The sequence below is a fragment of the Phacochoerus africanus genome, chromosome 5 (assembly GCF_016906955.1).
Source record: "Phacochoerus africanus isolate WHEZ1 chromosome 5, ROS_Pafr_v1, whole genome shotgun sequence".
NCBI lineage: Eukaryota > Metazoa > Chordata > Mammalia > Artiodactyla > Suidae > Phacochoerus > Phacochoerus africanus.
Genome location: NC_062548.1, coordinates 131,899,073 through 131,926,309, shown reverse-complemented (window position 1 = coordinate 131,926,309; position 27,237 = coordinate 131,899,073). Strand labels below are relative to the sequence as shown.

General features: G+C 50.3%; 1 protein-coding gene across 5 annotated transcripts in view; it reads right to left on the bottom strand.

Annotated features, from left to right (window-relative positions):
• Positions 1-3,441: 3,441 nt before the first annotated feature.
• Positions 3,442-27,237, bottom strand: part of MBOAT2 (membrane bound O-acyltransferase domain containing 2) — a 116,511-nt gene continuing 92,715 nt past the window's right edge. For 4 of the 5 annotated variants that reach the window (XM_047782686.1, XM_047782689.1, XM_047782690.1 and 1 more), the window contains 9 exons: positions 25,269-25,324; positions 23,331-23,385; positions 18,704-18,887; positions 14,835-15,027; positions 14,363-14,466; positions 11,183-11,247; positions 9,296-9,428; positions 6,084-6,235; positions 3,442-4,228 (listed from right to left, as the gene is read on the bottom strand). In XM_047782686.1, coding sequence (XP_047638642.1) covers positions 4,003-4,228; positions 6,084-6,235; positions 9,296-9,428; positions 11,183-11,247; positions 14,363-14,466; positions 14,835-15,027; positions 18,704-18,887; positions 23,331-23,385; positions 25,269-25,324 — 1,168 coding nt within the window. In that variant the 3' untranslated portion in view covers positions 3,442-4,002. The remainder of the gene's footprint in view (positions 4,229-6,083; positions 6,236-9,295; positions 9,429-11,182; positions 11,248-14,362; positions 14,467-14,834; positions 15,028-18,703; positions 18,888-23,330; positions 23,386-25,268; positions 25,325-27,237) is intronic. The other variant, XM_047782687.1, reaches the window with a different exon arrangement.

The window sequence follows — 27,237 nt, the reverse complement described above, 5'->3', positions numbered from 1 at the left end:
TCCTAAGTGTCATCTTATCCTCGCATAAAAGTATAAAGTTTGTAATTACTTTCAAGTGCTTTTTTTCCTGTGGTTTACACTAGGCTGTAACGAAATTAAATATTCTTTAAATATCTTTGAAGTAAATAATATTTGAGAAATCATACAGGTGGTAAACCTGTTCGGGAAAGTTGGTAATTCATATGAAATGGTTTCTAGCATCTATCTTCATTGATTGCACACACAGCACAAACAGAAACCAAAACAGCAGAGAAAGCAAGAGGAGAACATATGTTCCGCAGCGGAGAGGACTTCACCACGAAAGATTCACTTTAAGGGCCACGTTCAGAGGAAATGCCATGTTGCCGTGCCTTCCACTTGAATGGATTGAAAGGTTGTCCTCTGCTGCCTCATCGTGTAACAAGAAGGGGCTGCGAGCTCAAGGGGCAAAGAGGAAACGACTCTGAGGACAATCGTGACGTTCGGTGCCCCCGGCGCGAGACACTTACGGAGTCTCGCAGCGTTTCCCACCCGTTACCAACACAACTGGTCGTAAACTTTGGGAACCAAGGCTCTGGGCTGATTAAGGAGCTTTGGAGGACCGGTGACTTGTCCACGTCACGAGGCTCACTAACGACAGAGCCACAGGAACATCCAGGGCTGCCCCCAGGACAGTGGGTCCTTCCACGTGGGCACCCTCGCTTGCTTTTTTTCTCTTGAGGGCCGAACCCTCGGCATATGGAGCTCCCAAGGCTAAGGGTCGAACTGGAGTTGCAGCTGCTGGTCTACACCACAGCCATAGCAACGCGGGATCCAAGCCACGTCTGCAGCCGCCACCGCAGCTCACGGCAACACCAGATCCTTAACCCACTGAGGGAGGCCAGGGAGGGAACCCTCGTCCTCATGGATACTAGTCAGGTTCCTTAACCACTGAGCCACAATGGGGACTCCCTGCTTTTTAAAATCTTTCTTTTCACGGCTCATTTTTCTCACACTGGGTGCCCGTGGAAATCCTGCGTGCGAACATCACACGTGGTGGGGGATCAGGAGCAAAAAGACTTTTTAACCAAAAAGTACAGGGTGGCTGACATTTCTGAAGCCAAATAAACCTCCTGCGATGAGGCTGGGTATTTTAGAAGCTAAATAAATTTCCTCAATTACCCTGAGTTCCAATTTAAAAATGCTGATTTAAAAAGCAAGAATGAGCCAGTTGCAAAATGGTGACAGGCGAGATACATCAAAATAGATGAAGTGTTTCTAATTTCAAAACATAAAAGTAAGGGAAAAATCATTATTTTGTTCATTTTTGTCCCTGAGTCGCATAACCAAGACTATAAACATGACGTTGGCCGACCACCTCTGGAGTGATTTCATGACAAGTAAATCATGTGTGGAGAGAGAACACACATAGGCACAGAATCCTATCCTGTTGATTCAAAAAGCAAACACACATTGCAACGAATCCCTTGGAACCTGACATAGTAGACATAACACCAGTTTTCAAGTCTTCTACTGCACCTCGAAGTAAGGTATTAATCCTTCGAACACTCCAAGTAGATCTATTCAATTGACAGAGCACAAAAAGTCTTCTTGGGGAGAAAAAGCAAAAAGCCGAGAACTAGAACCATTTCTTTAGTTTTTCTCCCAGATGACATAAAGTATGTTTAATCGCAAGATGAAAGAAAAGCCCTTCAAAATTCCTTTTATACCCGCCCCCCAAATAAAGCGAACAAACAAAAACCAAACCTAGACAATCCCTGGGGGGAGTGGAAATCAGCCAAACTGTACTGATAATGTTTTCTCTTCAAGTAATTGGAAAATTCCTCAATTGTCCTGCTTTCTAGATGACAGGGCTCCATTTACAGTCATTGAGCCAAAAATAGCTAACGGTGATATTAGGCTTATAGGCTGAGACATGAAATCGAGTCAGGTAATGGAAATGAATCATGATTATTTGTTAATAGCTAGATAGGCTGAACAACAAAAAAAAGGTATTTCATCTTCTTGTTTTCACTTCTGACATGCCTAGACATGTCTTTTAGGCTCTAAGCTTACTTCCTTTTGCTTAAGAGTCATGAGGTTCCCCTGCAGCACTAATGAAACTGAGGGGGGGGACCCTGGGGGGCGGGGTAGGTACCTTCTGGGATTACTCTTTTCTAACCTCTCGCATTCCGCAGGTAGCTTCACTTCAATGCCTGGGAAAATAGAAAAAAATTTATGTGGCAATCCAGCCTTTCCCCGGAGGTAAGAGGGCGTGGCTAACATGCTCAGGTGGAAAAGATGTACTTTTAGAAAAATAAACACATTTCACATAAACAAAGACTAGGCTACTTCCAAAGTTCTAGGGAGATACCCCGATACTTTTGCTGGTTAGACCTCAGAAGTGCCAAGTATATCTGCTTTTCCTTTCGTCTTTACACACTACATAGCTGAAGTCAGAGAACTGTTCTGTCTTTAACTTCATTTGCAAATTTATTAATGACAGGGAAAAAAAGAGAGACTCCCCACAGACAGACAATTTGCATTTCATTAACAAATTTAAGGCAAAAAGAAAACAAATTCCACAAAAGGATGGGTCACAGGAAAGTGCAGTCGGAAGCCCGGCCCATCCTTCTCCCCAAGGGCCCGTGATTCATCACCCAGGGCCTCAGCCTGATGCCACGCGGGCATCGCCTGCCTCCCACTCTTCTGCTTTCAGCTACTTAAGCTTCACAAGACTGTGGGATCAAAGAAGACACCTAGCAATTCTAGGTGAAATTTATCATGGCCAGGATGACCCATAAGAGCAAAGCGCATTTTTCTTCTTAAAGAATCTGAAACTCATGAACAAGAGTTAATGGCCAAGTTTTGATGTGGTATGTTAAGAGTTTGGAAACTAGATTATTCTCTGAATTAAACTGTCAAAGATTTAAAAAGTGATTAGCTGGAGAGGAACCTTAATGAGCTCTCTTTCAAAACCTTCGTGTAATCTCCCACTTTAATTTTCGTAATACTTTTATAATTCCATATAATTTACGCTTGATAAATTTCTTTGAAAAGTCCAACATATTAAGAAGTCATTCAACATGTATGTCTTACAGAATCACAAAGAACTCCAATAAATAGGGGTGAAAAGCCCTTCTGCTGGGCACCTGTCACCTGCACGGCACACCTCTGTGTACCTGTCACAGCCACCACCAGCTCGAACTCTGGTCCACGCTGGGCTTTCTTCATTCATGCCTTCCTTCTTTCCTTTGTTGTCTTCTCTCTCTCTCTCTCTCTCTTTTTTTTTTAAGGAAAATAAGCTTAAAATATCACATTACCAGCTGTAATTACGTTTAAGAAATCCTTCCTTGAAGGGCCTTCAGACGGACACAGGGTAATTAAACGCTCCAGGAAAATAAACTGCCTATCATTTGGCATCCGTGACTGTTTACAGTTTCACCACATCCTGTTCTCATCCGAGATACTTTCAGAAATCCCTTCAAATACTGAGATGTTTATTGCATGTTAAAGTACCCACATTCTGAAGTATCCTGTTCCAATTCCTCCAGGATTCCTGGGCAGCACGCGACAAAGAACAGAGAAATAGTGTTCATACAATAGGACACGTGAAAATACCATTTAGGAACAATATTTTAGGAAATAGAGGGTTTAAGGCAAGACATTCATTTGGAAAAGTTAATTTTTCTCAATCACGTGGACTGACAGCTGTTCGCCCTCCTCTTCAGTGCCGTGGGATACGCAACATACATTCAGCAACAGGGCACCTGTACAACCCTACGGACGGATGGTGAGGTCCCGAGTGCCCACTGCAATAATGGAAATATTTGTGTAAGGCGCGGCCCCCAGGGACGAGCGGGGAGGAGTATTTCCCTCCACTTCCAATCTGGTCAACAGGGAATTCCCTACCCAGAACTGTCTGATTCCACCCCCCCCCCCCGCCCCACGTGCTCTCTTTCCAAACAGACACAAACCCCTTGAAAGGTGCTAAGATTGGTTTCTGTTAACATACGAAAAATAGCCGTCAGAGTGTTTTCCCCATCAGTGCTTTAATGATGAATGTCTAGAGGCTATTTCCTGGCTCTGACTGCAAACACTGTTTGTCGTGGAGAAACTGTTCTGTCCCAAAGAATTTTCTCCTTCATCCAATTTTTTGGATCGTGACAGCTGAGCATCTTCATGCGTATTCGTTCCTCTTGGAGTTTTTTTCACCGGCAACAGCAATAATACTAAGATACCAAGGGAGTGAAGGCTGTAATACCAGGAGCTAAAAGGAAAAGGGGAAAGTTTACTTTATTAAATTCTGATCAGTGACCAGTCTTAATTTGACGTTAGTCAGAATGTCACAAGCCCCACCTGGGATGCATATATTTATTCTTTTAGTCGCAATGTGTACCTGTGGGCATTTATGAAGCACTGTATAAACCCAGGCCACTTAGAAGCATGATACTAGATATCATACTACATTCCTCTGGAAGGGTCATAAGGCCAGGACTGAACAGAGCAAAAGCAAAAAGGTATTTTTTAATAGCTGCAGAGATCTGAAAAAAAATCTCTGAAATCCACAGAATCAAAAAATGAGCAAACTAAGAGAACACGGGTAGAAAAGGCGGGTATTAGCCTGCCTGCTATTAGCTGTCTCCAATTAAGTTACAAATGTGCCAATGAGGTGAGCAACAGATATGCAGTATCGCCTCCTGAAGGTTACTGTCAAGGCACGAAGGTCACATTATTAAAAGTATCAGGCTTCACATTAAATATGCACCAGATGTGACCTACTGTTTCTACAGCTGTGCGTTCAAGTACCTGTGAACAAAATACCTGAGACAGGAAATCTGATCCATAGCTCAATCACATTGAAACATATAAAACAATTCTGGTAAAATGGACGTTTTAGCTGGAGTTGCCTATGTCTGCCTGTACGATCAGCGTCACATTCTGCTCAGTGACTTTTGACCCCACACTCTGTGCTGTCATTCTAAACGCTAGGGTAACGAAGAATGTGTGTAGCTATAAAGTTTTTGCTCGCAAAGATATCCCTATCTAACATGGGGGAGTGGAGTTTGGTGGGGGAGGGAGAGGAGACAGATAAACAAATGTGGAATTAAAACAGCAATTCGATAATGTAGAGATGACAAGGCACCAGTGAGACACATAAAGGGTGAAAAGGGAACCAATAAAGGAGATATAAGTAATTGATTATCTCTTGATTGAAGAATTTAAGAGAATTAATCATTCCAGGTCAAGATCAAGCTATATTTTTTTATAAAAAACTGCTTCAGCATATACTTTATTGTCTTTTTTTTTTTTTTTTTTGCCGCACCTGCAGCACGTAGCAGCTCTTGGGCCAGGGACTGACTCCGAGCTGCATTTTCGACCTACACCACCTGGATCCTTAACCCACTGTGCTGGGCCGGGCATCGAACCTGTGCCTCCGAAGCCATCCAAGCCACTGCAGAGACAACACCCAATCCCTAACCTGCTGAGCCACAGAGGGAACTCCTATTGTTCATCTTTAAGTTCTCCTTTCTTTTTGGAGTCAGCAGGCTAACGGCCTGAACTCTTGGTCCATGAATTTATCAACTGTCACTTGTGACCATCAGGGGCTAAGTTTGACGCCTGCCCCTGCCTCCGCTTTCACACATAAACGGCTAGATTGTGGCTCTAGGGCAGGAGTGAGCCAACTACTGCCTGTGGACCAGAGCTAGCCTAATGTTTCTCTTTTTAATTGAGATATAACTGACTGATAACAGCATATTAGTTTCGAATGTACAAGAGAATGAGTCAGTCTATGGAGATCTTGTCAAATACCCACAATAATCTAGTTAACACACAAAGGGCAGCCGAAAGAGCTCTACTTTGCGGTGAAACCTCTGGGAGACTGGCAGCAGCGGCTACCCGGCTGACATTCCTCCTCTAAGTCACACTCTCGCCCCAGGTCTGAGTGACGGGACTCGGTCCACACAAACCCTGCACTTGCTGGGTTCATGATACTAAAGCAACTGGTAAGGCACTTCACTGCAGGAGACAGATGATGGCGCCCTTTCTCTTTTCTGCCCAAGAGCAAGAAGCTTTCTTTGAAAAAGAATTTCCAAAGGTATGTTTTTCAGAGTTACACTTACCTGTAAAACATGAAGGATGGTTTTATAGACAGAAGTACAAATGGCACAACTGTGTAACTTATTGCTATTTGAGTGACTATCCACGTTATGATATCATACAATAATTTAAGCTGGGGAGGTTGGATGAAGTAATGTCTAAAGTTATTTCTCACCTGAAATAAAGAAACAAAAATATTTATCTCTAACACTGCTTTAAAAATTACGCTGACGACATCAAGCGCTTCAAGGATGCGGAAAGCATGAAACTCTCGTACGCTGCGGGTGGGCCTCTGCAATGGTACTAGCTCCGTGGGAAAAGCTGGTTGAGAAAAACCTAACACGTGCACGAATCAAAACCAGGGCGTGTATGCCAATCTCTGAATCTGGGCACAGGACAGGCGGGCGTTCTTTGCGACTCTTCTGTGGATTTGAAGTTCGATGAAAACGGAAAGTTTCCCTTAGACGTTAAAAATAACACCGCCTAGCGTGCCTGACACCACACGTGGCACGCTGGAGCACAGGCACGTTCATTCTATTGGGTTTCACTTTCCCGGCCTTCGTGGACACCGTATTTTTTATAAATCGAAGGTGGATGGCGACCTCCTCCAGCAAGTCTATCGGCACCCGTTTCTCCCACAGCATTTGCTTGTTTCATGACCCGACGCTACATTTCCGGCAATTTTTCAAACGTTTTCATTATTATCATATTTGTCATGGTGATGTGTCATCACTGACCTCTAATGTTGCTACTGTGACTTGCTGAAGACTGAGATGACAGCATTTTTTAGCAATAACTTTTTTTTTGGTCTTTTTGCCTTTTCTAGGGCTGCACCAGCAGCATATGGAGGTTCCCAGGCCAGGGGTCAAATCAGAGCTATAGCTGCCAGCCTACGCCAGAGCCACAGCAACACAGATCCCGAGCTGCATCTGCAACCTACACCACAGCTCAGGGCCACGCCGGATCCTTAACCCACTGATCGAGGCCAGGTATCAAACCTGCAACTTCATGGTTCCTAGTCGGATGCGTTAACCAGTGAGCCATGACGGGAACTCCAGCAATAACATATTTTTAAATTAAGGTATGTATGTTTAGACCTAGTGCTGTTGCACACCTAAGAGACTACAGAGTAGGCTAAACACATCTTTTGTATCAACCGGGAAACCAAGACGTGTGTGACTCGCTTTATTGCAATTCCACTTTATTGCCGTGGTTGGGAACCGAATCCACAGTGTTTGTGAGGTCTACCTACATGTACACAAGGTCCACTTGCCGATCCATTTTTTCACTACTATGAAACGAGCCATGCTTCCTCTTCTCCCATCTCGGCACCTGTGCCCAGTTAGCTCAGCGGGCTAGAGGGGCGCTAATAATCTCTGCAAGCGTGACAGGCAGCTGTCAACCCCGAGCCCAGGTCAAACAGCGCTTATTAAAATAAATGGCAATTAAACACGGCATTCAATCATAAGCGGAAACTGGGAAAGGCTTCTCAGGAAAAAACGTACTTTCTAATAAGGACTGTTTTAAAATTTTTTAGCTTCTAAAACAGTCCACACACCTCAGTTTGGAACTGTGCGACCTTAACCAAGCACTGCTTTCTTCCTCTGGGCTGCTGCTTTTTCTCATCGGACACGTTTCTGGCGGAAGCAGCCCCGCTCCGAGATGCCACGCGGGTGGTGACCACCTGGTGCGACCCGGAGACGCGCACGCGCCGCGGCAGGACCGGACCGCAGGCCGGGCTCCGACCCCGCCGGGCCTGCCTCCCGGCCGCACGAGCTTCCGCCCTCCCTCCCGGCCACAGGGCTAAGGCCCCCTCCGGAGGCCCGGCTCGCAGCAGCCCCTCCCCGACTCGCCGATGGGCGGACACAGCGAGGGTCAGGCTCCGCCGGGCCTGCTGTTTGCGGTCCTCGGTCCTTGGCCTCTTCCTCGCCGCACCCCACCTCTCCTGTTTGCCTTTCCAGAATGACCCACCCTCTGGGCATCTATGCAGCCTCTGCTTCAACCGGATTTGCCTCTTCCCCGGTACAGCACACTCCTTCCAGCGGGGGGGCGGCTCGTGGCATTTCCACACCCAGACCGTGGTTTCCTCCCGCCGACACGCCACTCACTACTGAAAACTTTCAAAGCCCGGAGCCAAGCACACGCTCCCACGGAGGCCACCTCTAGTCGGCACAGCCCAGGGGCTTCTCTTCCCTCCAGACACCCTCGGTACCTACTCCCTACAGAGTGAAGGGACCCAAGCACACGCCCTGGAGGGGAGGTACCCCCCTCGCCCCCCACGCCCGATACCTGCGCTCATACACACCCCTGAAGCCCCCACGAGGCCACAGACCACAGAAGAGAACCTCTAGTCACTACTGGCTGCCTTTGACCTCGTACGCCCCCAAGGCACCTTAAACCCAATGAGAAAGTACACATGTGCTGGTTTGGTAGAGGAAGCCACCTCGCCTGTGCCCTGATGAGGCCCTGCCAACACGGGTCCAGTCGTACCGCTCTCCTCTGATTGGCTTTCAAGGACTTGCACGAAACTGCCCTTCTTCTTTGCTCACCCGTCACCAACCTAATTGCTCCACTGCTTCCCAAATCCTGGAACCAGGTCTCAACCAGGCAACTGCTCCAAAGACCCGGGACCTGCACCTCGGGGCGGCCACCCCTGGGCACAGCCAGCCCCTGTTACCCAGGCCTGGCCACATGTCCCTCTGCATCTGAAAGAGGACTCAAGAGCTGCAGCTCTCAGGAAACGTTTCTCAAGTAAACCTGCCGCCTGATCCTCTCCATTTAACTCAGTGTTGAGCAATCCTCCAGAAGATTCTCATGGATGGTAAGGAATACACTGGCGGGGGGGGGGTCTGTGGGCCAGGGCTTCCTCTCAGATGAACCAAGCGTGTGGAGCTGGTGAGGCAGCTCGGCTCACACGTGTGCCAGGCACACCCTGCCCTCCAGCTGGGCCGAAGCACTGACTGGGCTGTAGACGCAAGGCCGCCGCTAAGAGGCTTACTCAGCCTTTAAAAGTTTTTTTCTTATTTAATTTTTTTTGCCATGCCCACAGCATGTGGAAGTTCCTGGGCCAGGGATCAAAGCCATGCCATGAGGGATTTGATCTGGCTGTAACCAGAGCCAGAGCAGTGACAATGCCGGATCCCTAACCTGCTGAGCCACCAGGGAACTCCTGTGTTTTTCTCCCCCTCTTACTCGGCCCTTTATGCCCCTGATGAAAGCAGTTCTCCATACTCACAGCTCGTGCTGCCAATGTCATCACGGTGCCCGTGAGAAAGGTCAGGTAATAGCCGGGGTACACGCCGTGCCAAATGGCAGACAGGATAAACGTCTGGATGGTGGGACTCATGGAGACGCGTTCATAACACACCCTGTCAACCATGAAAACAGGAGCGCTTAGAGCCACGAAAGCCCACGGTGATCATTCTTTCATTACTGTTGGAATCCAGGAAAACAGGCACAACTTATCTTAGGCATCAACCTGCTCTGTGGCCTCAGGGAGATTATGGTTATTAAGTAGCAGCTTTATGAAAAGAGATTTAATCTCCATCTTTGACGGGTACATGCCATTGCTAAAATGTTTGTTTCCAGCGTCTGGGAATCTATTCTATGTACAGAGAAAGTTTAACAAATAAAAAGGTTATTTTTACATGGTTTTATTTTCTTTGGTAACATTTTCAACTTTCAATGGATCTAACAAGATTCTCCTGGGAAGCAGGCTGTGTTTAAGGTTTTCCTGTCACATGCTGAGAACTCAGATGAAAATAAGATTTTCTTAAGGTATCACATTTAAAATATAACGACAAGAACAAATAACACAACAGCTCAGAAAACAGGCAGTCACTGGGGAGACTCCAAGGCAACATGAGATGAAAATATATTTTGGACATTTTAAGGGGGAAAGATATTGAACTTGTCATAAATAAAAGACGTTACAAAAGAAGGCTGTTTTACGGAGAAGGGTGCTTCGAGCCCTGCCATCACAGGGCAGTGTCCCACTGGGAACAAGGAGACAGAACCACTGGAGTTTCGGCCCGGTGCGCTGTTTTTGTTTTTCTTCTTGGACACACCCCTGGCACGTGGGAGTTCCAGGACCAGGGATCGAATCCATGCTGCAGCAGTGACAATGAGAGACCCCTAACCGGCTGAGCCACCAGGGAACTCCCTGACTTCATCGTTTGTAAGCATTTCTCTGCCTGGGCTGTCCACGTAACCCCGTCCTGAACATGAGCCTCAGCACAAGAGTATCCTTCCAATCTGTGCCCCGACCCTTCGCACTCGCTCTCACCCTCACCACCGTGACCTGCCCGTGTAGACAGGTCTGTGTGCGACTGATGCGCTTGGCTGTACACCTGAAACTAACAACGCTGTAAGTCGACTGGACTCCAATAACACTGAAAAAAAATTTTTTTGGCCCTGTTTCTAACAGGACCGTGAACTCAGACTGCAGAGGCTGGGTCTATGCATCTTGTTCACCTGAGCATCCTGGGCTCACCATACAAAAGCCTGTTGTTACTGAATTATTTCCCAACTGGAACCGCTGTGGAAACCCAGGGCACACATATAGTGGTTGTGTAGCCATTTACTGGACCAAATCTCCCACGGATGGACATACTGGTGATCTCAGGCCGTGGCGGGAGCCTCCAACAGCGGGCTGAGAGGTCAGTGACATGACGCAAGCCTGACGGTTCTCAGGTTGGGGAGCACCTGCTCGGGAGGATGCTGGCCGTGTGGCCCACTTAACACAAGGTCACAGCATGAATTCAATTGACTCAAGAACGTGAACTCGGAGTTCCCGTCGTGGCGCAGTGGTTAACGAATCTGACGAGGAACCATGAGGTTGCAGGTTTGGTCCCTGCCCTTGCTCAGTGGATTAACCATCTGGCGTTGCCGAGAGCTGTGGTGTAGGTTGCAGACGCGGCTCGGATCCCGCGTTGCTGTCCTCTGGCGTAGGCTGGTGGCTACGGCTCCGATTAGACCCCTAGCCTGGGAACCTCCACATGCCTCGGGAGCGGCCCAAGAAATAGCAAAAAAAGACAAGAAAAAAAAAAAAAGAACGTGAACTCGCTGATGCTCCAGCTCTGGAGGCAAAGCACGGCTGCTGGTGGTTCTGGAAGGCGCCTACCTTTTGAGCCAAAGAGCCGTCTGAATGTTCCAGTTATCAAGAAACATCTTGAAACTTGTTGACATCTGAAAAAAAAAACAAAGGAACTTTTTACTTGGGCCCACGAAATAAAGCAGCTTTAGCTCTACGCACCACTTAACCTCGCTCAATACACACCGCCTGACTATGACGGTGTGTGATCCTGCTTTCCTTGATGCTGCTTCTGGAACCAGACTGACATCCCTCTTCAAAAGGAGCTTGTGTATTGCAGGGAACATGCGAGAGGTAAATGTATTCTCGGCGTTTTTTTCCTGTGTGTTAATGTTTACAGGGGTTGCCATGGAATTGCCGCCAAGACATCCCTGACGGGGCAGGAGAATGACCTCTCCGTGGCCGTTCACGGGGGACGGGACTGGACACCCCATAGCGTGCAGCCTCTCTGTTCCCCCCCCCCATGTTTTTGGCTCTCCAGCCATCCCCTCCCTGGACCTGGTCCCCCGGGAGTGGTCTGCACACCCCCCTCCCTTTCCGGCGCCTCGCTCCAGCCCCCCACAAACACCACCCCAGCTCTTGGGGCAGCTCTGGGTTCCGGGCCTCTGCTCCTTCCCCGGGTCACCGCCCTCCCCAGCTCCGCACTTTATCCACCAGTTCAGTCTCCGGCTCATTACTTGGCCCTCTTGTCAATATCAGCGGGTGAAAACTGGCTCTCAGGAGGCAAAAAAGTCTTACTCTTTTTATGCGCAAAGCACACGTGTACGTATTTGACATAAACAGATAAACAGTCTATCTGTGGCATTAAACTTTCACGGAGGCTGTTAGGAAAAAAGCCTCAGAGGCCCCTGGGCTGAGAGGAACGAGTGAAAGGTGAGAAACGCGGCCAGACCTTCACCACCCAGCCTCCACCATCCTCCCTCCGCGTCTCCCTCCCCTGCTATTTCTGACACTGTCAAGAGTACTTCAGAGCAAACACCAGAGATCTTATTTCACCGGTAAATAGTTCAGGGTGTGGGTTCAATAAATAAAGACCTTTACAAAACTATGATCAGACCTAAAACACAATTAATAATTCCTTTGCATCATCTAATCCGCACTCTGGTTTAAAAGCATGGTTTTCCCAGCTGACCGACGCAGTCGGGATCCAAACCGGTCCATGAAGTACGTCGGGCTGAAGTCCCTTGTCACCTGTCATAATCCTTCACTGCCCCCCTCTTTCCCAGGCCACATGTTTGTTGGAGAAAATTGGATCATCCGTCCTCAGAATTTCCCACCATTGGGCCTGGTGTTTAACTCGCCTCCCTAGACTCCATACTCCTTCTCAATGGAGAAAGATCTAGAGACCCGAGCAGGCCTGTGTTGCCCGTGGTGCCACATCCGCAGGAGTTTAATGCCCTCATCCTGCTTTCGGTGATGCCAAGGCTCAGCAGCGGGTCCAGCCCCATCCGTTCACGGGCTGTTCCCATCACCGTTTCACCCAGAGTTCCGGGAGCGCCTCCCGGTGGGAACAGCCCTTTCCGTGGGCTCGCAGGGCCACATCTCCACAGCGGCTTTTCCTCTTCTCTCCGCCACCCCTCCTGCACGCCTTCCTTCGCCCGGCCGGGAAGGAAGTACGGGGACACCTGTCTTCCACTCGCTCAGTGACCCTCCTGGGCACCCTCATGGCTTCTTCCCAAACCCAAATGCTGGAGTGGCTTGGTGGCAACAAACCCAACCAGTATCCATGAGGTTGCGGATTCACTCCCTGGCCTTGCTCGGTGGGTTAAGGATCTGGCATGGCTGTGAGCTGGGGCGTGGGTACAGATGTGGCTTGGATCTGGTGTGGTTGCGGCTGTGGCTGTGGCTGGCAGTTGTTGCTCCTATTCGACCCCTAGCCTGGGAATTTCCATATGTTGCTGGTGTGGCCCTAAAAATAAATAAAAAAACAAAACCAGAAATGCTGACTGTTGATATTTCCCAAATTACAATCTCAGACTCAGATGTTTCAGCTAATATTTCACCATTCACTGGCCTGCTGGACAACTCAGTTAAACCTGAAATTTGAGGAGTTCCTGTCGTGGCGCAGTGGTTAACAAATCCAACTAGGAACCATGAGGTTGCAGGTTCGATCCCTGGCCTTGCTCAGTGGGTTAAGGATCTGGCATTGCCGTGAGCTGTGGTGTGGGTCACAGGTGTGGCTCGGATCCCTCGTGGCTGTGGCTCTGGTGTAGCCCAGCAGCTACAGCTCCAATTAGACCCCTAGCCTGGGAACCTCCATACGCTGTGGGAAGCGGCCCTAGACAAGATAAAAAAAAAAAAAAAACCCTGAAATTTGAACACATTATCTTTCTCTTCAAACTTGCCCTATTCCCTGTTCCTTACCCCGGAGAAAAAAGGTACCACGTGAATCTAGTTGCTTAAATCAGACATCTGAGCGTGACTCCTCTCATTCTCCTGCTGATTCCAGTGCATCCCTAGCTCCCACTGGGTCTCTGAAACAGTTCTCCAGCGCGTTTCCCTCCCTCCAGCCCCGCTGTCACTGCCCTGGTCGAGGTCCCGGTCACGCTGGTTTAACACAACCCTTGCCTAACAGATCACCGTCCCACGAGGGCAAGGCCTTCTCCCTGACGTAGCCCCACCCTCCTAACCCACCAGGTGATCACCTTACCTGCCTGCACGGAACCCACCTGCAAAGCCCCATGGCTCTGCAGGGGAGTTCAGAACCCTTCGCAGGGCCTCCAACCCTGCCCCACGCGGCCTCTGTTTCTCCGCCACGTCAGTCACCCCTCCCCGCGCTCCGGACCAAGAGCCACGCCCCCTCCCTCAGGCCACGCCCTCCCTCGGGCCACGCCCCGCTAGTTGAGGTACCCGGCTGCCTCCTACCTAAACTAAGACTCTGCTGAGGACATTATTTCCTTCAGGACCCCTTCCCTGAGCACCTAGACTCAACTGGGTTCCTAGCTTATAAACACCCTCCGCCTCTCTGATCACAACTGCTCTCTCTCTAACCCCGTGAGCCCCATGAGGGTCCAGACTGGACCGATCTTATTTGCTGGATCCCCAGTGCCTGAGGCACACGGTGGACCCCCAACACATAGCGGCTGAAGGAACGAAAGAGATTATTACAGATCTTCCAGTACCACCCGGGACATCACGTCATAACCTACGAAAGCAAAATACAGCACTGAAAGTATCGTTTGGCAACTAACTTCTTACTGATGTACTAACCTCTATTTGCTGAATTCTCAGATTGGAAATTAAATCCCAACGAGCTGCTCCATTCTTGTCGTAGCCTCGGAAACCAAAGCCTGCAGCATTATTGATAGCGTCAGCTGTGGTACACAAAGAAAAAAAAAAACTATTAAGAACCTATTAACAAACTACCCCGTTCGACCAAAAGACGTATCCTGTGATCTTTTATTCTTAACTATGATGACATACTACTATCTTTTATTCCTAAACTGTCAGAGCAGACTTAGGCTCATTAAAGCAAAATGGGCCGCATCCGGTTTTCAGGGGAGCCCAAGGGCTTTCCCACGTGGGCGATGAACCGGGACGCGTTCTTCTTCTGCTTCTACGGGACCCTCGTTCTTCGCGCGGGTCTTGAACCACATGTCCTCAAGAGGGCGCTCTCCCGGCTCCCTGCAGGCTAAGCCACACGTCCCCCTCTTAAGGAGAGGGCTGTGCACACGTTGCTCACCTAACGTCCACGCGAAATAGTACTTGGGTCTGGCAGCCAGAAGGGAGACGTAGAGATAGAGAACCCTGGTGGGCCACGACGCCGTGGCCTGAAAATGCGCGTCGATGTTGTACTCCACGGGCAGCCGCCTGCAGACGGTCAGGTGGAAGAGCAGGGACAGGCCGCACATGAGGAGCTTCTGGACCACTGCCGCCTGAAAACGAGACGAGACCGCGTGACCTCAGTCCCACGCCTCCAGCTCCTCTCACTGGTGCTGCCAGGGGGCCCTTCCTGAAGTCAGGAGCGGCGCGGGGCCCCGCATTTCCCGTCGCCACCGTCTCACCGTCCAGCCCGACCTCTATCGGCTGCCTCTGGGCTGCCGCTCAAATCACGCCAGGAACCCAAACGTGTGTTTTCAGGACGTTCGGCATGTTAATAACCATCTAGAAGCAGACACAGGTGTGTTCGTGTAGGTGTGACTGTGCAAAAACACTACCATGCGTAGGTTTCGGTTGTGGATTAAACATGCACACACACACACAGAGCTTTTTTTTCCCATTGAGCTTTTTTCTCGTTTCCAAATTTGAAGTATTGCATGGATACGATTTCTATAGTAGCTTTCACATGTCTAGACACGGTGGAGTTCTTTAATGCATTTTTGGTCAAGAGGATCAAGCCGAACGAGCAACACACCTGAGACGAAGCAAAGATTTGCGTTACAGATCCTGCTGGAAGCAAAGGCTCACGAACCACATTCCGCTCAGCTTAAACGACCCTGACAGAGCCCAGCTCATGGTGTTTTTGTCTTTTCAGTAGGTAGACGATTTCAATCCGATTCGACTTAGAGGAGAGTATACGGGCCATGAAGGCAAAGAAACACGTGAACGAAAGAAGAGGCTGGATCCAGGTGAAAGGATGGAACAAAGTATGTGGCCGTCCTGTCCCGCCCAGTAATAAGAGTCAAAATTAACTACAGTAATTTGCAGACGAATCGCCGTCTCTAACACTTTCTGTAATGAGGCCTAAAGAAAGGCTCAGGGCAAGAGCCAGCGCACACGTGGATTCCTGAACCTTCCAAAAAGCTTGCTTTATTCTCCACTGCTCCTGTCGGGAGGCTCTGGAGGGTCAAGGACTCTTTGCTGCAATTGTTCTTATTCTGATTTTCCTGGTCCTCGTTCAAATCCTCCAGGAAAGTCAGGCTACCTCTTCTTCGCCCCCACCTCCAAAATATCTAACTTACACACTTGAACAGAAAGGGATTTGAAGCAGGTAATTAGAGAAAAACTGTTAATTATAAATGGAGTGAGATGAACCCAATGGCCTCATATATTAACCGAAAAATTGGGTACATCGTCTTAGTAACAAAATGAGAAATACTGCGGCCATTAGACTATGCCCACTCATTTCCAGGTCTCAGTTTTAAAAAAGTTTAAAGTAACATATACCCGATCTCAACTACCAGGTAGCATGCACACCAACGACAAAAAAAAAAAGGCTCAGCCAATGCAAGATCAGGGCCTTGAAGAAGGGGCGGTGGCGGGGGCGGGGGTGGCTGAATCTGGGAAGCCAGGCGTCACCCCGGCTCCCGAGGCCTCTGTGCTCAGTAGAGGAGACACCCCTCCAGCATGCTGGCAAGAGGCCTTAAGTCGATTCTCAGGGAAGCCTCACCAGGGAGGAGCCAGGCTTAGCGACACAGAGCCAGAGTGGGGCTGGGGAAGTGCTGGAATGAATGTGGAGACGATGGGTGATACAGCCCGAGGGGTGACATCCTCAGCCCCCAACCCCCACCCCATGGCCGGCTCCAGAGACCAGCACTCAGGTCTGACCACCCCATGCAGGAGATGGGAGAAGCCTCACTTAAGAAACCAAACAGGGAGTTCCCGCCGTGGCACAACAGGATCTGCTCGCTGGAGATATGGGATGCAGGTTTGATGCCCAGCCTGGCACGGTGGGTCAGGGATCCAGCGTTGCCACAGTTGCAGCAAAGGTTGCAACTGCAGCTTAGATCTGATCCCTGGCCTGGGAACTCTGTATGCAGCAGGGCAGCCAAAAAAGGAAAGAAAAAAAGAAAAGAAATAAGGAGGGAGGGAGGGAAGGAGGGAGGAGGGAAAGAAGGAAGAAGAAAGAAGGAAGCAAGCAAGCCAACAGCTCAAGACCTACAGACGTCACGGGAGGCCCTGGTGCCCAGGAGCCCTCCTGCCCACCTTCTGCAGCAGTGGGATTTCTGTCTGGGCAGGTGCTGAAGTCTAGCGAAAGCCCACACGTCACAGACTCCTTTGGGGCTGAGTGTGGTAGCTATGTGGTCACAGGTAACAAGGACAAGGTCAGTGGAGGGCCATCTAGACCACGAGGAGGGGGGAAACACCCTGAGGGTGGCAAAACACCCTGGGGAGCGCTTGGATCCCCAACCCACGGTGCTGCCACATTATCCACGGACCATGCTTGAGCCGCCACGTGAGAGAAGAATACACTTTCACCGCATTTAACCTCCTATTATCCTGGTCCTTGGTTCAGCAGGCAAGTCTGTATCTTTTTTTTTTTCTTCTTCTTTTTAGGGCCACACCCCATAGCATATGGAAGTTCCCAGGCTAGGGGTCACATCGAAGCTGTAGCTGCTGGCCTACATCACAGCCACAGCCACGCAGGATCCAAGCCGCATCTGCAACCCATACCACAGCTCACGGTAACTTCTGGAATATCAGAGCTGTCCGTAGTTACCCTGACATCCTCCCACGGCAGTGAGGCCTCGAAAGCGTTAAGTGGTCCGTCTGGAGACACGAGACAGTGGAAGAGATCTGCCTGCCCCTGAGCCTCCGGGCGCTCTTCTGCGAAGGGGGCGAGTAAAGCATCCGACACTGTCTGAAGGGCTGAAGGTGCTTTCAAAGCGCCCACCACCGCTATCGCTTTATTGTAAAAAGTAGACAGGGTTTTACAGAAAAGGTAATATTTGAAGCAGGCTTTTAAAGAGGAATAAGATTTCACCGGCAGTGATGAGGATGAGGAGAGGGAAAGAACAGTCTCACCGTGCTGGGATGAACAGAATAGGTACGGGAAAAGCCTGGAAAATTAGGCTTGGTCAGCTCCACGCGACGGGCTTTCTTGTAAAATACTCCATAACCACTGGAGTTCCTGCCGTGGCTCAGTGGGTTAAGAGCCCAATGTAGTCTCCGAGAGCATTTGGGTTTGATCCCTGACCTCGCTTGGTGCGTTAAGGATCCAGTGTTGCCGCAAGCTGCAGTGTAGGTCGCAGATTCGGCTCAGATCTTGTGTGGCTGTGGCTGTGGCCTTGGCTGTGACTCCTATTCGACCCTTAGCCCAGGAACTTCCATATGCTATGGGTGTAGCCATAAAAAAAGCAACAAACAAACAAAATTCCAGAACTAAAAACATGACTCTCACTAAGGAACCCAGCACAGTTTCTTCAGTAAACTTCTTTTTTTTTTTTTTCTGGTCTTTTTGCCTTTTCTAGGGCCGCACCCACGGCATAAGGAGGTTCCCAGGCTAGGCGTCTAATCGGAGCTGTAGCTGCTGGGCTACACCAGAGCCACAGCCACGAGGGATCCGAGCCGTGTCTGCGACCTACACCACAGCTCACAGCAATGCCAGATCCTTAACCCACTGACCAAGGCCAGGGATCGAACCTGCAACCTCACGGTTCCTAGTTGGATTCGTTAACCGCTGCGCCACGACAGGACTCCTATCTTCATTCTTTTATCACGATTGTACTTCGAGGCATCGCGACTACGTACTGTGTGAAAAGTCATTTACCGCAAAAGATATTTTTAAAGAAAAAGATGGGGAGACTTGAAACTTGAAAAAGTCAGAATTGTTAAGGAGATGAGGCTAATCAGTTCCTGCTCTAGAGGTTCCAGATGAATCCCCGATCTTACGTTTGGAGACGGCTCCGTCCTTTCGCCCTGGATGCCCTCCTTTCCACTCTCGCCCGACGGCGCGGCGTGGTACGAGCGGCCTTCGATGAACGTGATGTAGTCTTTGTAAGAGCAGAGCGGGCCGGCCAGGATGCCCATGAAGTTGCAGGTGTAACTCAAGTACTCCAGGAGGCTGGGCATGCGCCTGCAACGAAGAGACACGCAACCTGAGAGCCGGAGCCCACGCGTCCAGAAAACCTGCCAGGACCGGGCAGCCACACAAGGAGCACTTAAGGGTTCGGGATGAAGGCCTGCCCAGCAGGACTTCCGGATGCAAGCGTTTCCCTGCGCATCTTCACAAGCACCTCCGAAGGGCTCCTGCCTAGCTCCTCAGGGCCAAACGAAGCCAAGTGGGCAAGACTGGGTGGCAAGAGGCATCTCTTCTTGGCAGGAGCTCGCTCACTCACCGAACACACCCGCATGTGTGCCGACAGCCACACACGCGCTCACGCTCCAGAGTCTGGGGACACCACAGTAAACAAAACAGAAGGATGCTGGGCTCCCAGGCTGAGAGCCGCTGCACAAAACGAGGAAATACACGAGATACTCTCAGAGGTGCCACGAGCCACAGGGCCCGGGGGGGTCTTGTTATACTGATAAGCCAAGGAAGCCTCTCCCACCAGGAGATGCTTAAGGCCTGAGGGAGCGAGTCGTGGGAAAGTCCAGGACGAGGGGTCCAGGCAGAGGGAACAGTGAGAGTGAAATTCCTGAGATGGGGTCCTCCCAAGAGCCGGGGGGGGGCCCGAGTGGCTGGAGCGGAGGGGACCCCGGGGAAGGGGCAGGAGGGCCTCAGAGAGCGGAGCTGAGCCAACACCTCACAAGCCTTACAAGCCCCGGCGGGGACTTCGGAGTTTATTCTGAATGGGAGCAACGACTCCGGCAGAGTTTAAAAATACCTGAGTCTCACAAGAAGCCCGCTAAGCCCCTGTGTGACAGAGAGGGTGGAGGTGGGGAGACCAGCCAGGAGGCGACTGGATCTCCAGGGGAGGGGACGGCGGCCAGGGAGCAGGGTCCGCATCCATTCTGGCAGCACAGCCGTGGGCTCTGCTGATGGAGCGGATGGACCGCGGGAGAGGAAGGGATCTGGACGGCTCGCGACATTTAATTCAGCCGCTCTCAGGTCAGTCCCAGTGGCGGGTGGCGCCTAAAGTTTTATCCAGCACTCCAGTTCTCCACGCAGGGAAACGGGTGAAAAACGGTCGGGAGCATGGGCCACTAGGCACACCATCCATGTTCTCAGGTAAATGCATCTGCAGTGTGTGGTTGTTTTTGTTTTTTGTTTTTTTAATTATTATTCATTCGGCTGCACTTGCAGCAGGTGGAAGTTCCTGGGCCAGGGATCGAACCTACGCTGCCACAGCAGTGACCTGAGCCACAGTGGTGACAATGCCATATCCTGAACCTGCTGAGCCCCAAGGGAACGCCTGTTTTTCATTTTTTAAAAAGAGCTCCATGTGTCAAGCCTGCCATCCACTGACAACAATACACCACCATAAATAAAAGAATGATGACACTTGGGGACAGTAAGCCAGGTCCTGAACACGGTACAGCTCCCGTCTTCCTAATACAATAAGGGGTTGCCTAGAATAGCACCAACACTCTCCATGGCCCAGAGTAGTCGACAGAACCCCCCGACACCTAGTTCTATAAAAGGAAAAAAAAAACACACACACGAATAGGAACCAGTGCTTCTGGACTACCTGACACTTAGCTAAGTCACCACTTAGCCAACTCCCTTTATATTTTTTCCTGAATTATTTTTTTTACAATTAAAAGTGTTTTGAACCTCGCATTTTTTTTTTTTTCCTTGAGGGCTCAACACATTGAGAGCAAAACATTTCTGGCAGATCTTCTCTTGTGGTTCTTTCCAGGCAGCGCTGAAACAGGCGGCCTTCTCCCCGCCGCCAACCCCGGGACAAGCATCCAGGGACCACGGAGCCGCCAAGAGCCCCACTTTCAGCACCACTTACTCTGAGGCCAAGGCAAAGCCAGGTTCTCACGGCGCAGCTGAACCTTACCCGGTCAAACTATGTATCACAAGGTGCAAGGACAGGAGATCATTCTGAACTGGGAAATTCACTGGAGTCATTTCTGGCTCAACTGATATATCAAATGACAAGTCATTTTAGGAAAGAAGCAGATAATGAGACCATGTGCCAGGCGAAGGAGAACTGAGCATAATCCCTTATACTCTAGTTATGTCAGGACATGAAAGATTCCATCTTTCACTCCAAAAATATTTATTTGATATTAACCGGGCGTCACCTCAGGTCAGGGCTTCTCAGTCTCAGCACACAGCAAAAGAGCCTTTGGCTGACAGGTGGACAGTAGACCTGGAGGCCAGGAGGGAACACAGAGCCCGGCTGGAAAAGCTCTGACCGTGGACCACGTGGCAAACAGGGCCAGGAGGGGGCCGCATCAGCAGGACGGTGCGAGGGCCCAGTCAGGGTAGAGACAGTCCCACGTCACCATCGGATGGGAGACAGGTTTCAAAAGAAGGGTTCACTTGACTTGCTGGGGAAGCAGGTTTGCAGGAAGAAGAGGGGAATTTGCCTAAGTTTCTGCACCTGAGGGGTGGTAAGCACGGGCGATGGGTGGGTTGGGAGCGGGAGGAGGGAAACAGCTCAGCTCTACCCTGAGCAGGTTCCACTGGAGATGCTTCAGCCACACCGAGCTGCTCAAAGGGCAGGTGGACGGATGGACGAGGCTGGAGCTCAGGAGAGAGGGTGGACTGGGGTCAACAATCTAGGTGACTTCGAGTATGGAGATGGCACTGAAAGCCAACGGAGGCATGTGACCACCTGGAGAAGATGGGAAAGTTCCAGGATGTGCTCTGGGGCACAGCACATGTCAGCGGTGAGGCGGGGGATTCAGCAACGGGGAGAGGCAGAGGGGCGGTAGCAGGACCTCAGAAGCACCCTGGGCCCAGGACCCCCAGAGCCATGGGGACCAGAGGGCTGGGCGCTGAGGTCAAGCCACCTGCAACCTGAGGCTGACGATGCAATCTGCCCAGAGGAAGGGCGACCTGGCAGCAGGCCCGCAGGGGCAGCAATGCGACAGGGCAGGAGGAAGGAGGGAAGGGGAGGGAGCAGGCGTCCTGCAGGGGCTCTTCCTGTGGGGCAGCGAGGCCCGCCCAAGCCCTGAGCTCACCAAGGGCTTCTCCCCCAGTTGGTGGGAAAGACCCAGCAGAGAGGGAGACGGTGACGGGGGACGAGGCACCGGCCGGGCAACTGAAGCCGCACGGTCCTCGCGAGAGAAAGAAGCCACTGGGCTGCACGCGGGAGGGAAGCCAGCCTCAGCCTGGCCCGGGGTGGGTACCCCTGGGTGCCGTGGAGGAAGGAGCAAAGCCGTCAGGGTGCGGGTGGGTGGCGAGGCCCGGAGGTGGCAGAACAAAGGGAGGCGCGGGATTTCTCCCACCGTCCTTGCTCTTCCGCTGTTCCGGAGGCACAGCGTTGACTTGAACTCAGTTTGGAGTTTTGCCGGGGGGGGGGGGGGGGGGAGGCAGGGGCTGAGCGCTGATTAACAAGTGGTTTCTGGGACGGACCAAGGACTCGCAGAGGTCCCGGGGCCCAGGTCAAGTTAACCCTCATCAACTAAGTATACTCAAGTGTATATTTATCAATATATAAAGACTGACTAGGAGTTCCTGCTACGTCACAGTGGGTTAAGGACCTGACTGCAGTGGCTTGGGTCACTGTGGAGGCATGGGTTTGATCCCCAGCCTGGCCCAGTGGGTTAAAGGATCCAGTGTTGATGCAATCCCTGGGCCAAGAATTTCCAGATGCTGCAGGTGCAGCTGTAAAATAAAATAAAAAAAAGACTGACTATATCGAATATCAAAACAGAGTAATTTTAAAGATGGGGAAAATGAGAAGATTTTCAAGACATTCTGCCTGGGATAAAAGGGGAGCACCTAGGGTAGGCCTGCCTGCCACACAAACAATCCCATTCTTCTGGCAACCAGCAGGTATTAGCTCCAGATGAACAGGAAACGAGGTGTTTCACAGGAAGGTTTTCTTGAAATAACACGAGCATCTCAACTCTATGAGGTGGAGACAGGCCCTGCCAAGAAATGAAGCTATTCCTTAGACGAATCAGCGGAGGACCTGCAATAAATGAAGCGGAGGGAAAGAATTCCTCAAATACCGAGAAGCTCTTGCTGGCTCTTCGTTATTTCAAAACGTGGCACGTGGCACCTGTGTGCTAGGCCAACCTGCCGTCTAAGCCCAGCACCTGCCATCAGGTTATTGGTCTACAGACGGCAACTGCGATTACTCCCTGGAATGAGCAAAGACCGTGTGCCCTTCCTGTATCTTCAGGGATGCAGAGCCTTGTGGCAGAGACAGAAACGTTCACGGGCAGCTTCGTGGTACAAGGAGGCGACGCTGTGTGATGTGAAGCCTTAGGAAGGGGTGCCTGGCCCCGGCCCAGCCAGATTTGGTGGCCAGAGGTGTGGACAGGGAGGAAGGTTTGGTTTTCATGGACCAAGCCTCTCGGAGGAGGACGAGCGAGGCTTGGCCACAAGTAACCGGGTGTCCCCGGCAGGGACAGCGCCAACGACGGCAGGAGACAACTTAACGGCACGCACCTCACTGCCAAGCCTCTCTGTGAGGGCGTCAGCTCTTCGTTCTTCCGAAACATCCCTGAGAAACAGAAACAGGCAGGCGATCAACGCTCACTTCTCTCAGGAAGAGTGCTTTTCCCATCCACACTCGCATCGCTTTCGTCATCTGAAATTCATGCTGCAAGCACAACTGTGGTAGATCGGTTTGGTGTCACCGGCCCCCTGCTTTCTCAGGACAACAAAGGCTCAGTCATGGGACAGGGCCATCACGTAACCCAACACCTCTGGCTCGGTGTAAGACAAATAACACGCGCCACAGAACTAACGTGACCCGTTTCTAAAGGAAATCATCATTCCATTTAAAAATTCCCCGATGCCAGCATATTTAATGGCACATGGGATGACTTTCAAAAGGAGGCATTAAAACATTATGGGATGACCCCGATGACTAAGCTCGGTGGTATGGATTCAACGCTCAGCAGAAAGCGAGGGGTGAATCCGCACTCCTCCGGGACACTGGTGAATGAAACTGTACCCCACAGACCAGCTCTATCCACTTCTTTACCTTGTCCTCAAACAGGAGAACCTTACCTGTGATTACACATCCCCTGACTAAATCTGAAACCCAACGGAAAGACCAGAGGGAGGTCTAAGTTAAGAAGCAACATCGCGGTTCGGGGCTGGCACATGCAGGCAATTGTACATGGAATGGATGGCCAGCAGGGAGCTGCTGTCCGGCAGAGGGAACTCTACTCAAGAGGCTGATAACCTCCAGGGGAAAGAATCTGAAAAAGGATGGAGGTGTGTGTGTACCACGGGGCCCACTTTGCTGTACAGCAGACACAATACTGCAAATCAACTCGACGTCAATGAAATTAAAAAGAAAAGCAGCAACGCATTTCAAGGGTCCTTGCAGGTGTTCCTGAGCAGATGCCCCAGGGCGGGTGATGGCTCCAGCGAGGCTGGAGACCCAGCTAGGCTACCAACGAATGACTCTCTCTCTGCAGAGCGTGCTCCTTCCGTCTTTGAAGAAGCCAGAGTCTGGACTGTTAGCATTTGCCATGGCAAGGTGTTCATGCATCAGAGGCATGGAATGGGAATATATAATATTGATACTGAAAGGCCGTGTAAATGTGTGTGTGTGTGTGTGTGTGTGTGTAAGTACAAGGGAGGCGGGCAGGGGGGGAACTAAGTTCTAATGAAAATGCAACACAGAAATGAAGCAGGGATGAGTAAAACTTGACCTATACCAAAGGTCTACTTCCTTTATAGTTTAAGTTGCCACGAATGGAGGAAAGGAATCTGACTAGTATCCATGAGGTTGTGGTTCGATCCCTGGCCTCGCTCAGTGGGTTAAGGATCTGGCATTGCCCTGAGCTGTGGTGTAAGTCACAGGCACAGCTCAGATCTGGCATTGCTGTGGCTGTGGTGTAGGCTGGTGGCTACAGCTCCCCTTCAACCCCTAGCCTGGGAACTTCCACAGGCCGTGGGTACGGCCCTAAAAAGGAAATAAATAAATAAGTAAACTTGCCATTAATGTGGGTTATGTGAATCACACTGTTTTCCTTTGCTTTTGTCACTGAACTGAAAGCAAAATTAAGAATAAACAGTGTAGGAAGCTCCCGTGTGGCAAAGCCAGTTAAGGATCTAGCATCGTCATTGCAGTGGCTCAGGTCACTACTGCGGTGTGGGTGTGATCCCTGGCCTGGGAATTTCCAAATGCTGCAGACACGGCTGCAAAAAAAAAAAAGAAAGAAATCAAATTTTTTTTGAAAAAGAAATAAACAGCGAAGGAAAATGATGAGGCTTGAACAACCTTCAGCAGAGTTAAACACCTTCCCCTATCTTACCTCCGTCCCCTTCCTTGTTCTACTAGCAGAAAGGTAACAGTAGCATCTCAAACCAAAGATTGTCGGAATAAAACTGTTTTCAGTGCCGATAAATCAATTTCCAAATTCTTACCATCGTGGATTTCACAAGCCAAACTAGTGATCTTCTGGGTAATTATCATCATTGGGCTGTGACAAAATAAAAAGATAAATATTTTCAAAGAAGAAATTTAAAATAGAATTTATTCTGCTTACCTGACTACAAAATCCTGACATTTTTTAACATTAAAAAAAGACCCCAGGGGATTTCAAAGAGAACTCGGGGGCTGCTGTGTCTGGGGTGGGTCCAGGAATCTGGGCCTCCTCTGAAGGAAGGAGGGGAGGGAAGGGGGGGAAGGAGGGAAGAGAGGGGAGGAAAAGGCTCCTCCTCTGAAGGAGACCCCAGGTGAGCAGTGACAGTGACGCTGCCCCTGGACCCCGAGGCCAGCACTGGGCAGCACGCAGGCACCAGACCCGGCCCAGCTCCTGATGCTGCCTTAGGGCCTTTCGGCTGCTGGGCTGCCTTTTACCTCAGGGCTAAGGTTCAAGGAAAGTAAGTTGCCTGGGAAAGGAGGACTCAGTAGGAAATTAAAGGCGTGTGGGTGAGAACGGGGGAGCAAGACAGAAAGAAGGAAATGAGAAAAAGATACAGGACGGTGCCCAGGTCCCTATTCCAGAAGCCCAGCCAAGGGGGGCAGCTGGGGGGCTGTTAAAACGCCCGGAAGCTTCGCCTCGGGCTCACAGACCAGGGCGCAGGGCACCCTCTACAGAGAGAGGACTTCAAACCTGTGTCACAGGGAGAAAAGGGCAATCGTTCCCCGTGTTTCAGCATCTCTAAGGGAACGGACAGCTCGGGGAGGAAAAGGAAATGCATGGAAGAAACCTCCAGGCTACATCCTTACAGACATTGGTATAAATGTCTGGATTAGTATCACCCCTAAGGTCCTCGATGATACCTGTGGCATCTCAGTGATGTGCGTTGGCTCCAGGAGACCTTGAACTCTGCCTGCCGGGGGGGAGCAGCGGGGCTCGGACCCACGGCAAAGACCCTGTGTTCTCACCTCCCCCAGGGCTCAGAGCACAGGCGGCCACTTTCCATAAAACGCCAGCATCTTTCCACAGGTAAAGACGGGAGGTGATCTCTCACCACGTCGGCAACGCCACCAAGGGTTTGTCTTAAACGGTCCAACTGCCGGCAGGGAGATGCACAGACCTGGGCCCCCGGGAACTTAGAGCTCATCCCCTCACGTCCCAGGCAGGATCTCATTAAAAAAACTGTCAGATGACAGGGCTCTTCAACGCAGAGGAGGAGAGGGAGGAGATTCCTCCTGGGTGCCCTTCCGAGTCAGTTCTTCCGCTTACACCACTCGCTCTCAGGAAGTTATTCCCCAGCCACCCTAGCCCCAGGCTGCTTTAAACACTCGGTTGCCATTGCAACTTTGCAAGCTCTTTCACCAACTTTCGGGGTTATAAAAATGCCTTATAATTTCTACTTCCCTGAGGGAAAAGAATCATTTTTCTCACCCTGCCTAATTATCTTCAGAGTTTAGCTCAAAAAAGAATTATATATTATATACCCTGCAGGGAACCCTCCTACACTGTGGGTCGGAATGTAAGTTGGTGCAGCCACTATGGAGAACAGTATGGAGGTGCCACAGAAAACTACAAACGGAGCTGCCATATGATCTAGCAATCCCATTCCTGGGCACACATCCGGACAAAAGTGTAATTCGAAAAGATATGGGCACCCCTATGTTCACAGCAGCACTATTCACAACAGCCAAGACATGGAAGCCACCCAAGTGTCCGTCGACAGAAGAATGGATAAAGAAGATGTGGTGTGTATACACACACACGCACACATATATACACACTGGAATACTACTCAGCCATAAAAAAGAATGAAGTAATGCCATCTGCAGCAATATGGACGGACCTAGAGATTATCACACTAAATGAAGTAAGGCAGACAGGGAAAGACAAACACCATATGATACCATTTATATATGGAATCTAAAACATGATACAAATGAACTTACTTGCAAAACAGAAACAGACTCAGA